The sequence below is a fragment of the Peromyscus eremicus genome, chromosome 3, assembly GCF_949786415.1.
Source record: "Peromyscus eremicus chromosome 3, PerEre_H2_v1, whole genome shotgun sequence".
Classification (NCBI taxonomy): Eukaryota; Metazoa; Chordata; class Mammalia; order Rodentia; family Cricetidae; genus Peromyscus; species Peromyscus eremicus.
The window spans coordinates 153,928,994-153,941,954 of NC_081418.1; the positions used below are offsets into that span (position 1 = coordinate 153,928,994).

At 46.2% G+C, this 12,961-nt stretch overlaps 1 protein-coding gene across 1 annotated transcript in view; it reads right to left on the bottom strand.

The window, feature by feature from the left end:
• The window catches only part of Itpr2 (inositol 1,4,5-trisphosphate receptor type 2), a 429,229-nt gene that overhangs the window by 52,123 nt on the left and 364,145 nt on the right, over positions 1-12,961 (bottom strand). Inside the window, exons 52-54 of the mRNA XM_059256359.1 lie at positions 10,960-11,052; positions 3,092-3,222; positions 1,247-1,412 (exon numbers count right to left, since the gene is read on the bottom strand). Coding sequence (XP_059112342.1) covers positions 1,247-1,412; positions 3,092-3,222; positions 10,960-11,052 — 390 coding nt within the window. The remainder of the gene's footprint in view (positions 1-1,246; positions 1,413-3,091; positions 3,223-10,959; positions 11,053-12,961) is intronic.

The following is a 12,961-nucleotide window of genomic DNA, read 5'->3' on the forward strand; positions in this document are numbered from 1 at the left end:
CCTAGATCATGAATATTCTTTCACATTATTCCCAGGGACATCTCCAGCTGGAGGGATGACGAAGCAGCTTGGAAGAGCCACAGAGGAGAAGGGGACAAGCGAGGAAAGCCACGGCAGGCAGAGAACAGGCTTTACTGAGGCCCAGCTTCAGTTAGACGGTATGACACTGCAGTGAAGACCACAGGCAGGAGAGTGGAGGGTGAGTGAGAAGGGACTACAGTGGCCAGTGACGCCAGAGAGAACTGACGGAGAGAGGAAAGGGAGGGTTTGAGAGAAGAAAACAATGAAGAAAAGGTTGTTCAGCCTGAGAGAGGATGATGGGGCAGAAGGAAAGGGTGTGCACACATGTGCAGTACATGTGGTGTGTGTGCACACACACACGTGCAGTATATGTGGTGTGTGTGCACATGTGCAGTATATGTGGAGTGTGTGCACACATGTGCAGTATATGTGGTGTGTGTGCACACATGTGCAGTATATGTGGTGTGTGCGCACACGTGCAGTATATGTGGTGTGTGCGCACACGTGCAGTATATGTGGTGTGTGTGCACACACGTGCAGTATATGTGGTGTGTGCACACACATGTGCAGTATGTGGCGTGTGTGCACACATGTGCAGTATATGTGGTGTGTGCACACATGTGCAGTATATAAGTGTGTGTGCAGCCTGCAGTATGTTGTGTGTAGTGTGGGTGTGCGGGGTGTGGTAGGTGCACGATGTCGATGTGTGTGGTATGTTCTACAGTATTTTTATGTTCTGTGATGTGCATGTTATATGTGTGTGTGTGTAGCTGTAACACTAGGATAATGACTAGTTTTGAATCTAAAATGGTGATTTTAAATGAGTGGAATCTTTGATTCATAATCTAGCAAAATAAAAGTCACTCTGTAATGCACTCAATATGCTATTGTGATTAAAAGCCCATTTGCCAGTTGGTGGAACCTCCTGGCATCTGGCAGCACATTCGACAGGCAGAGGACTGTATAAATTGCAGAAATAATGGTGAAGAGTTTGGGGTGATTCTTGCAATCTATTTATGGAAGCAGAGAATGTCAGTCTCATACCACATTATGTAACCTGAATTTTATCCAGCCTTTACAGTAAAACAATTTTTCCTAAAGCATGAAAAAATGGAAATCATTCTCATCCCTTCTTCCTGCTGAGCAGTTTGCCCATCCGCTACCTTAGCATCTGGGGAGGGGAGACTCATTCATCTGTCATCATAACACGGTGGGGGGCACCTACCACAGATGAAACAGGTTGTCTTGAGAATTTCTTCTTTCTTCTGCTTCTCACTTCTGAGGTCAGCAAAGGTGTCAATGATCACACCAAAAATCAGGTTCAGAACGATAATAATGACGATGAAGAAGAAGAGGAGGTCATAAACCACACGGGCAGCAAATAAGGGCTCCTGCAACAGAAGTGCAAAACACACCTATAACACACACACACACACACACACACACACACACACACACACACACTTTGGGGCGGTTGAGTTAGCACACTGTCTAGCACAAACCCGATGTTCAACAGGTATCCTCTGAGTGAACACACACAGTAGCCCCGTCAGGAAAAAGAAAGCTCCCTCTGCCCTTCTTTTCCTCCAGCTAAGGGAGTGCCTGAAGCCTGTTCTCAGAATTCTTCCATTTCTCTGGGGCTGATACATCTCCCCCAAGAGGAACACGCTTTCTTGTGTGCTTTTACTAGTGATGAATGTGAAATGTCTGCACAGGCTCATGTTGTTTGGACTCTTGGTCCTCATCTGGTTGGGGAGGCTGTGGAACCTTCAGGAGGTGGAGCCTCACCAGAGGAAGTGAGTCACTGGGGGCGGGCCTTGTCCCTGCTCCATTTCTGCTTCCTGAGGGTGGAAGCGATGTGGCCACCTGGCTTCCCGGCCTTGCGCCACTCTTCTCTAACTGAAGATGTGTCTTTCCCAGGATGAGGGGATAATCCCACAGAACTGTGGCCCAAAATGGCCCTTCCGGTTGGGCAATTTGTCACATCAGTGAGAAACACAATCGTGCAGGTTTCTCCCAGACACCAAGCAAAAGGGAGTCAAACACAACCCCACGGCTAGCTGAGGAAAACTGGTGATTTCTCAGCTTCTGCAGTGGTTCTGCCCTTGTTCTGCCAAGGTCAAGTATGTGTGTCCTGTCTGGTCTGCAATGTTAAAACACACATCAGAGACCACGGGATCCAGCTATTTACAGGAGAGCCAAGCTTTTTAGCAAGATGACTGGACATTATATAACAGGCCAGTTGCAGAAGAAAACTGTATGCTTCCAGCCTGGTGCTTCAACATTTACAGTTACTGAGGAATGTTCTCCCTTTGCCATTTTAATGTATGAAATTCTGTTAGAATTCATCCACACTTTGTATTCGTCCTGGTAAATAATGGTGGTTCTTCCTATGCAGAAGCAGAGTAAATCCTTGCACCTGGGGACTCTGTAGGCACAGGCAGCCGAGCTGCTGGGCTCTATTTAACAATCAGCTCCTGTAGAGTTTGTGGCTGTGACTTTGTTGCTGTGACATAATGTGCGGTTCAGACTGGAGTCCAGCTGACATCCAAAGGCTTTTAGTTCACCTCTGTTCCCCCAGGATTCCACTGTGCAATTAACTGTCCTACAGCCACTGTTATACTTTAGGCAAATGATGCTGTAGCCCTGAAAATCAAGACCATATGTAAACACTGGTAAGGAAGGGAACAAGAAAGAAGCAAGGCCTGTGTGCTACGGGCCTGTCACAGGGAGGCCTCCTCAGGGAGGCTGAGCAGAAGAACAGCAACTTCAAGGCCAGCCCGGGCTACAGAGTGAGTTCAGGTCCAGCCTAGGCAATGCAGTGAAACTCTTAATCTCAAAGTTTAAAAAGTAAAAAGAGGGCTGGGGATATGTTGTGTTGATAGTTCAATTCCCAATTTAGGAAGGGAGGGAGAGAGGGAGGGAGGGGTGGACAGAAGGGAAGGGAAGGAAGGAGAAAGGAAGGGAAGGGGCTGAGGGAGAGAGGAAAGTAATGGGGGGAGGACATGAAGGAGGGTCAGAGGGAAGGAAGGAAATAATCACGTGCTTCTTAAACTAAGCCCTTGCTCACATCTTTGGATGGTCGTCTCAGCACATCCCCCACGCCACCGCCATTCCGGAGGCCCTGGTTCAGCACCGTGACAATGCACATGAGCAGGGTGTCACACGTCCGCTCAATTCCATCCTCACTCTCTTCATCAGCTGCAGAAACACAAAGGTTTTGAGAACACACTATTATCTACATCCAAGAATCTGCTTCTATTGTGCTGAACACAATTTTTTTTTAAGTCACATGACATCTACTTCACATGTGACCACCACACATGACTGGCACATGTAGAGCCACACACTTATAATACCTTGAGATTTTGGTTTTCTTGCCTTGGTGGAAAATGACAGGATAGAAAGGTAAACAGTGACAAGGTTAAGACTCATGTGCCTGACCGTAGTGGAGACTGTGGTCAATGCAGCTCTCTACCCAGCCTGCCAAGAGGTTCAGATGAATGACCAGGCCAAGGACGTGATCCGGACTGGGGCAGGTACCGACCTCCACAGCTTCATACAGAGTGAGGGTTGGCCAAGGACCACGTCAGGCATGTTAGAACTGCACACAGTAGGAGCTTACTACTGGGGCCGCCACAATTCTATTATTTGGAGTAAGTTTCAGAGTTTGAGGGACCACTTGGGACTAGAGATGAAACTCTGCTTAGGAATGAGAAGAAAGGAAAAGATACAATGTGTCAGAAAAGTCCTGAGATTGACCCCATGCTGAAAGATCCAGACAGAAAACAGAAAGCCATTTAAAGCTAGGACTGTCAGCTCAGCTGGACACAAGAAACAGGATTCTGTCACATAGCAAATGAGCAGAAAGGCAAAGGCTCATTTTGTTACAGAGTGTTAAAGAACCTTACCTCAGGGAACTTGGGGACCTGGGGCTACAGTCTGCATGTCAAGGCAAGAATGTAAAAGCAACCACTGGCCATGGGGAAGGAAAGCCATCTCACGGAGTGATCCATGGCCAATGCCTGTGTAGGCATCGTTAGGAGAAGGCTGAGTTCTCGCTTCTGAACAGATTTTATTTTATATCCTACGAAGAGGGACCCTGACGATTTTACATGAGCCGAAGTTGCTCCTTCTAAAGCTGGAATACCCCTGGCAGGAGGGCTGCATGCAGACACAGGCAGATGGTAAGATTTCTGGTTTGGAAATCTGAAGGAATTTGGGGAGGAAGGAGCAATGGGGACTGGGGCAGCTTAGAGGTGGTGACAGATGAACAGGACAGAAAAAGGAAGGAAGTGAGAGAGAAAGAGATTGTTACAGAGAATTTCTGAGTTCCAAGAAGGAGGTCATATGGAGTATACCTACCGCTACTTCGCAAAAGTCAGACTTTTTTTTTCTTGTTTTTGGTTTTTTGAGACAGGGTTTCTCTGTGTAGCTTTGCGCCTTTCCTGGAACTCACTCTGTAGCCCAGGCTGGCCTCGAACTCACAGAGATCTACCTGCCTCAGCCTCCCTGGGGTTAAAGGCGTGTGCCACCACCGCCCAGTGAAGTCAGACTTTCAATCAAAGCAAATGAGTAACGAGTGTTGTGGGATGTTAGATATATTTTACTAATTGGAACTCTCTGGTTGTAGCATAGCAAATGCCACATGGAAGTGACGGGAAATGAAGCTGTCTGGGAGCCGGGGAAATCCATACATCACATGTGATTAGCCATGGTGAAATAAAATGGACTGGCTGCCATACAAAATGCCACCACCATTACCAGGCACGAGAATAATACAAATCACAACTACACTGATATCCCATCTCACCCCATATCAGCCGGCAACCACCAAGATTAAAAAACAAAACAAAACAACAACAACAACAAAAAAACCCCAACAACTGTTAGTGAGGGTGTGTGTGTGTGTGTGTGTGTGTGTGTGTGTGTGTGAATGTGACCCTTTTACACAGCTGGTGGGGTAAGCTAGTACAGCCACTATGGAAATAAACATGGAAGTTCCTCATAAATTAAAACTTGGGCCAATAAATGATCTGGTTCAGATTCCAAAGAATCAAGGACAGCTCACTACAGAGACCTGCATGCTCATGTTTACCGAGGCCTTGCTGCTACAGTAGCCAGAAGACAGAAGCGTCCTGGGCATACATCACAGATGAAGAGCCCAACAGAGAAAGAACTGTGCTTTGTGTATACAACAGTTTCCTTCATTCATAAACAAGGAAGAAATTCTATTATTTGTAGGGAAACGGATGGAACAGGACTCACAAAGACAAGAATTGTGTGTTTTCTCTCACATGTATGACTTAGAAGACATGAAATTGCAAAGGGGTAAGGAACTATTCAGGCTGTGGAGGGGGAAGGGGAGATGAGAAAGGGTAGCAGGGATCGAATATGCTCCAAGTTCATTAAATGCCAATATGGAAATGTCATAACGAAGCTCACGACTTTGTGCAATTGACAAGAACTAAGCACAGAGGAGAGACATGGCAGAGTTACTTAACTTTTGAAATATAAAAATTGGATGGGTAAAATTTTATAAAATGAGTTGGCTACAAATACACACCAAGAGGTCTGGCTTTCCATGTGGCATGCACCCTGTGGGGGGTGGGGGGTGGGGGTGGGAGTAGGGGTGGGGGTAGGGGGGATGCCCAAGTCAGGTCAGTGCCAGCATTGGCCTAGTCATCTTGCTCAATGGTAGTCACACAGGCGTGCTGGGGTCATACAGCAGCCTCTATGAGCTTTATTAAAAGGTTCTACTGTTTGCCATGAGTCCACTTTCCACTCAGTGTGTCATTCAGGGATCCCATAGGTAAGTGCCCCCTTGTGGTCACTTGTGTGACAAGCTGATCCTTCCAACAGGAGCTTTGTGTGAGGAAAAGGAGATACAGGTTTAAGTATCTCAGCCTACAGGAACCTTTCGGGCCCCAAGAAGGGCGGGTCAGCAGATAAGAAAACACATACCAGCCTGGGTAGCAGTGGCCTGGGCACTGAGTATCCGAAGAAGTGCCTGGCCAGCAGTCAGGCCTAAGACAGTCCCTCAGATACAACGGGAGACACACACACACACACACACACACACACACACACACACACACACAGTGCTTGGTACATTGTTAGGGCCCAGTGAATACAAGTTATCAATTACCCACATACAGTGGCTGTTAAATCTTATGAAAAGTCATTGTTTTAACACAATAACAAATCTGACACTTGAGTGATGTGAAGTTATCCATTTTTAGTTGACGACCAGAAAACACATTTTTTTCTTAATTAATGATAAGAAAAAGTTTCATTTGAGGAAAGGAATAATAAACAGTAGAACCTTTTAATAAACATATCCTACTGGATCTGAAGCTATGCTCTCACCCAGAATGTTAGTCTATACATTAAAAAAAGAATACTGGACACTAGCTGGAGATGGTCAGTGGTTATGATAACTTGCTGGTCTTCCAGAGGACCAGAGTTCAGCTCCTAGCACCCATGTGGGATGGCTCACAATGCCTTAACTCTAGCCCCGGGGGATCCAATGCCCTCTTCTGGCTTGACATACACTCACACAAACACACAAATACATAAATAAAAGTACGTCTTAAAAATACTGGACATGCTTGAACATAAGTATTTATTAATGTCCCTTTTTATGCTTTAATAATTAAATTATTTGTTGTTCGTGGTTCCTATGAACACAGCAGCCTGGAGCTGAGATTCATTTGAAAGTCTGAGAGCAATTCAAACCCTCTCGTCTTAAACTTTAACGACAATACACCATTATAGAAATGATGATCCGAAGCTTTTCGTAACTAGGAAAATGTTTTGAAACACTGGTAGCCAATGGGAATCCAAAATGTAGCATGTGTTAGCTTAACAAGTCCTGCTACCCACCAACTTTCTCTGTTAAAATAGGATGACAGGAGATTAAAACTGGTCTCGTAAATGCTAAACACATGTGAACTTTATTCTCCTGAATGTGCAAATGGCATTGCCTCACAAAGCACCCGTGATTATACTTTCAGGATTGTCTCAACAAGGCTTGGCTTTTCTGGAAAAATCAGGGTCTTTTTGTGGGGGGTGTGGATTTAGGTAAGTATTTTCATTTGAGATTCTGGCAGGCTTGAAGCAAATGAAATACAAAGATTTTTGGAGTGTTTTTCAAATTAAAGTAGTTGCCAGTTGTCACATGAATCCTCTGTTACTGGGAAAATGCCCTAACCTGCACCTGCAGGAGCCTTCCCAGGGCCAACACTGTCTTCCAGCCATGCCCCGCCCTTACACAGGCTGTGTGCCTGACTGCGTCTTCCAGCCATGCCCCGCCCTTACACAGGCTGTGTACCTGTGTCTTCCAGCCATGCCCCGCCCTTACACAGGCTGTGTGCCTGACTGTGTCTTCCAGCCATGCCCCGCCCTTACACAGGCTGTGTGCCTGACTGTGTCTTCCAGCCATGCCCTGCCTCCTACACAGGCTGTGTGCCTGACTGTGTCTTCCAGCCATGCCCCGCCCTTACACAGGCTGTGTGCTTGGGCCCTTTGTGATGTGCACAAGACAGCAAACCAAGGCCCCACAAATGCACAGCACAGCTCACGAAATAGAACTGCATTCCGGCCCTGGACAGGAAAGCTATTTTTAAGTACAGGAGACATGTGTTGCACAACAGACACCAGACTTCAGCTTTCTCTCCACTAACATGACTAAATGCACACGGCCAACATTTCAAGAAGCCCAGAAGACCAAACTCATGGGCTTTTTGATCAAATAACTGCAGCGAACTGCGTTCTGCCAAACTTTAGAGGAAATAAGCCTGGAGATAAAATCTACACACTTTTAATCAAATTACTGTAATTATTCATATTGGCGAAATTGATAGGAAGTAAGGTTTAGAAGGTCAAATCCACTGGGGGCGTTGGTGGCACACACCTTTAATCCCAGCACTCAGGAGGTAGAAGCAGGTAGATTTTGGTGAGTTCAAGTCCAGTCTGATCTACATATTGAGTTTCAGTACATCCAGGGCTAAATAATGATATAGTACTTTAAAAAATTAGAACTTAAATTACAAAAACAGAAGTCAAATTCAAAGACTTCCCAAATTCTAATCAAATCAATTTTAACACTTGAATGCCAAGTGCTAAAGGCTGGCTCTGCTGTGGCTTCTCGGTGTCTTCATCTCTGGCTGGGGGACCCTCCCCTAGTTAAGCTGTCCCCCCACCTCAGCTCCAGGACGGTTTCCAACACCTCTGGCAGCTTCTCTACAAGATTTCCACACACTGCTACCATTGTACCCCAAATGACAGAGACTTGGGGGAAGGGGGCAGTGTACCTGGGGTGAAGAACTGTCCCTATGTCCTTAGAAAAGGGAGAAACATCTGTAGTCAGGGACTTGAGGTGGAGACAGACTCTGAAAACTGTTGATGAATGATTTCACGTTAACAGAAGGTGCTCAGGTGGGTCCTTGAGAGGATGCTGTGGGGAGGAGGTGGGATGGCAGCACAGACTGACCTGGGACTGGGGGTGAGCAGGCACTGTGCCCCAAAACCAGTGAAGTGGCTTTCACAAAGAATTTTCTAATTAAAAAAAAAATTTAAAGAGTACATAGATTGATAGTTTATTTGTGACATATTTCTCTCTCTGTCTCTGTCTCTGTCTCTGTCTCTGTCTCTGTGTGTGTGTGTGTGTGTGTGTGTGTGTGTGTGTGTGTATGTGTGTGTGTAAGAGAGAGGGAGAGGGGAAGGGGGAGGAATGCATGTACATGCACATGAGTGTGGAAGCCAGAAGTCAACCTTGGTTGCCTTTCTCAATTACTCTTAGCTAGAATGGCTGGCCACTGAGCCCTAGGGATCCTCTTGTCCCCTCCTCCCCAGCTTTGGGGGTACACATGTATACTGCAGTGTCCAGGTGAGTATGTGTGTGTGTGTGTCCTGGGAATTGAACTCATGACCTCATGCTTCTACAGCAAGCACTTTACTGACTGAGCCACCCGGCCTGTCCCATTTGTGACATATTTCTAGGGAGCTGGAGAATTTCACAAAGCATGACCGTGTGCATCTGAGAGTGTTTGCAGGCCCTGAAATTCCTGTTGCTGTCCTCTGCAATATTCCCAGATATCTTATGGAAATATCTAGAACAGAAGTTGGATTTTTTTTTAATCTGTGAGGATCTAGATGAAACTTCTCAGGGCCTTTGGGCCACACCCACTTCATATTATATATCTTTCTTCAAAAAGTTAGAAATGGCATAACCATCCTTAGGTCAAGAGCCATGTAAAGACAAGTGGTGAATCAGATCTCTAAGCTCTGACCAAGGGCTTGTCATGGCCAAGGATGACATGACCAGGAAGAACAGAATTAGGGAACAGAAGGACACTGAAACCTGGAAACCACGGTCCCAACATATTGGGTCCTAACATTTTGGGTTGGCATAAACACACAGAAACAAATGTACAGCTTCATTTGTGAGCTCCTACACTCCCAATTATATGAGCCCAGGGTAGGTATTTATGGGATAACAGCTAAACCACCAAAGAATGGTACTTTCGCCAAGAGAGGGCCAAATGCAGGTCAATAATGTGAGATGGGCTTGAGATGGCTCAGTGGTTAAGGGTACACACTGCTGCTGCAGAGGACCTGGGTCAGCCCCTACCATACTCAGCAGGCAGTTCACAACTGCCTGTAACTCCAGGTCAAGGGGATGTAACACTCTCTTCTGGCCTCTAGGTGCTTACACACAAGTGCCATACACATAAATAGAAAATAAAAATAAATCTTAAAAAGAGAGTGTATGAGGTGACTCAAGAGGGGTCCCAACACCCAGTGTTCAGCAGCTTGCCAAGGAGTATGACGTCAAGAACCTCTGCTGTGACCTGTGGGGGAAGCTGGAGGAATTGGAGGGACACATACAACATGACTGTAGAGAGTGGATGCTCAGTAAGCCAAGAAGAGCTGGTTTTCAGGTGAGCTTTGACTGGGGGTCAGGAAAACCTTGCTGGAAACATCTCAAGTGCCTGTACCACTGGATACTACATGGAATGAATACAGCGTTGAATTCTCTCTCTAGGTCAGAAAGTATGAGATTTAGTCAGTGGAAGGGACCATTCGTCCCCTGCCCACCAACAGTCCAACATCTCAAGAAAAAAGTAAGTTAATGCTCCATCCTTCCACTGTCTTTCACGACACTTCCCTCAACTGCTCTGCGTTTATTTCACCATTTGACTGACTCTACACTTCTTTAGCTGTGACAACTTTTGAGTTACATAAAGATCTACTATCAACAAGGTCTCAGTATAGCTCATAGGTAGAGCACTCACCTAATATGAATGTGGCCCTGAACTCTCCTCCAAATACATACATACCAGCAGTTGTATCTCCCGCTTTCAGAAATATATCACTATTTTTTCTATAATTTAGAAAACATCATCTATGTTATGTTCCCAGACTCCTGCTACATCTTAAGAGAATGGCTTAGAACTAAAGTTATTTTTACACATCTGTTTGCTCCTGAGGAGGGAGAGGGATTTTTTTCATTCATTTTTCTGTCCTTATAAGCTATCCAAACATAGTTCTGAAAGCCTGCACACCATAAGCCAGAAAAGTGGAAAGCCCAGGGTTACAGCCAGGATTGTAGAGTAGAATCTACGCTTTCCCACATCCCTTGCTGGTAGCCAAGTAGTCAGAAGGGGACCCCTTAGTGTGGGCTGCTGTTTGGGAGTAGCACGTTCCAGACAATGAATCTGCCAGGTTTGGGTAGACAGAAACACTGTGGGCAACAAGGTAGCTCAGTATAACAAATGCAGAATCCTTTCTCTAGCTTGGATTATTTTGGTCCTTTACCCTCTGTTCTTCTATTTCAACACATTATGAAATTCTAAGATCAACTCTCATGGACATAATAAAATATCTAATTACATGTTAGAGGGACTAGTACAGACCTGAGTTGTCAGTACATACCTGTGTTCAAAGATGGGATTGTGGTCGAGCAGTTTTCCTTCTGGCAGGTTCCCACCATGGAAGGTAAGGTCATGGTGGGAGCCCCGTGATCACCTGGGAGGACAGAGAGCAGAGCATTGTAGAGAGGCATAACACACACGCCATATGGACACAACCACAGAGTTTAAAGACGTCTGTGCTTCAACTAGCTGCATTCTCAAAGCCTCCTGCTAAGTTAGCCTGGAGCTCTGAGCACGGTTTTGTCTGTTAAAGCAATTTTATACATAGAGAGTAGATTTATCGCCAATGTGCAAAAAGCTCCATTCATATATTTTTTTTCTTTTAGTGGCTGTGATAAAGTATTAATAATATTGTTGACCTAAATCACCATGAATACTAATATTTCTAAGGCCAGGTGCATTCAAGGTTCTGATCTGGGCTGCCAGGACTGCTTCCTCCCAGCCCAGTGAGGCCCCAGCAGGCTCAAGTCACCAGTCCCTGTGGCTGAGGTAAGGACCTCGGGTGGGCAGTTCACACCATGAAGTATGGACCCCAAAGGAAAAAGGCTTCAATCAGCCCAAGGATAGAAGACTCTTTTTTCTCTGTTTTCTTCCTGAGTCCCCAGGAACCTCTCTTTCTGCTGGCTCCCCACTGGCTTCACTGACCCACATGGTACAGAGATAATGACCTTTCTATTTGCATGAAACAAAGTTAAACTTGAAAGTTTGATTCATAAGCTGAGAGGACCAAAAGAAGTAGATGCTACAAACAGGAGCTGGTATCGGAAGATGTGAAGAGTGGGTGGGCTGGGCAGGCACTGATGTCCCCAAGGGTGCTATGACAGCATTGGGAAGTAGTCACTGTTACTGTCACCATTGATGTGGACCAGGAGTGCAAGTCGGTGGTCAGAGAGAGACAGAGGTGGAGTTCTGAGTGAGCCCTGCTGACAGTCCCTGAGTAAGGACTTGACATGTCACACTAGGCTCCAACGGCTCAGAATCCAAGGCTTTGGAGAACGGATGGGATGTGAAGAGGCAGAGATGTAACTGGGGCTGACAGACTTGTAAAGCAAAGGTTGACACAAAGTCACGCAGCAGAAGAGGGAGCTCGAGTTCTAGAAGGGAAAGGAAATAACTATTTGGAGAAGGACTCACTAGTGGAATCACAGGGTTGATGAACGTGATATGGAGCATGGAGCCCAGGGGTCACCAAGGTGCAATTTACAGTATCAGGGGAGAGCGAAGGACACAGCAGGCCAAGCCATGCAAACCTCTAGCCCAGCACTTTCCACCAAGCACCCAACAGATGGTGCAGATCCTTGGAGAGAACCAGAGCTGTGGCTGGAAGGGCCAGAGGGAGAGCTTAGGTTATGAAGCCACGTGGGCGACTTCTCCTCTACTCTGGGTAGGTGAGAATGAGGATAGGGGGGTCTGAGGAACACTGGGCCCCCTGTCAGGAGAACTTCCCTTTCTTGTGCTTCTCCATGACCCTGCTCTGATAATGCTGGAGTGGCCGCTTCTTGCCCACTAAGCAGCAGATCTTAGTCCTGGGGTGAAATCCACATTCTCCTAAATCTCCAATGACACCTGCAGGGCGCTGTCTTCCTGCTCTCCCCAGCACTGTGAGGACATGCCCCCCAGCTCTGACTTTCCACCTTTCCACTTGTCTCCATCCGTGGGGTTTCTGATCACTTTATACCTGCATTCTTCTGCAACCCAAATGTCATCACTACCTGAGTGTGTTAGCCTCAGTAATTTCACCCATGGTCAACTTTGTGAGTGATAGTGCTCAAAACACAAAGAATGAAGATGCCATGTGCCAATTGAGATCGTGGTGTAGGCTAGATACTTCCACCAAAGCGCATCCTGAGATTGAAGCCTGGCTGTGAAGTGTTGAGAAGTGATCAGGCATGGCGTCTCTCCCCTCACAGTTGGGTTAATGTACTCATGGATTACTGCTTTATCTCTACAGTGGGTTTATGATAAAGCCTGGTTTGCCTCTCCTCATGGTGGGGTACCCTATG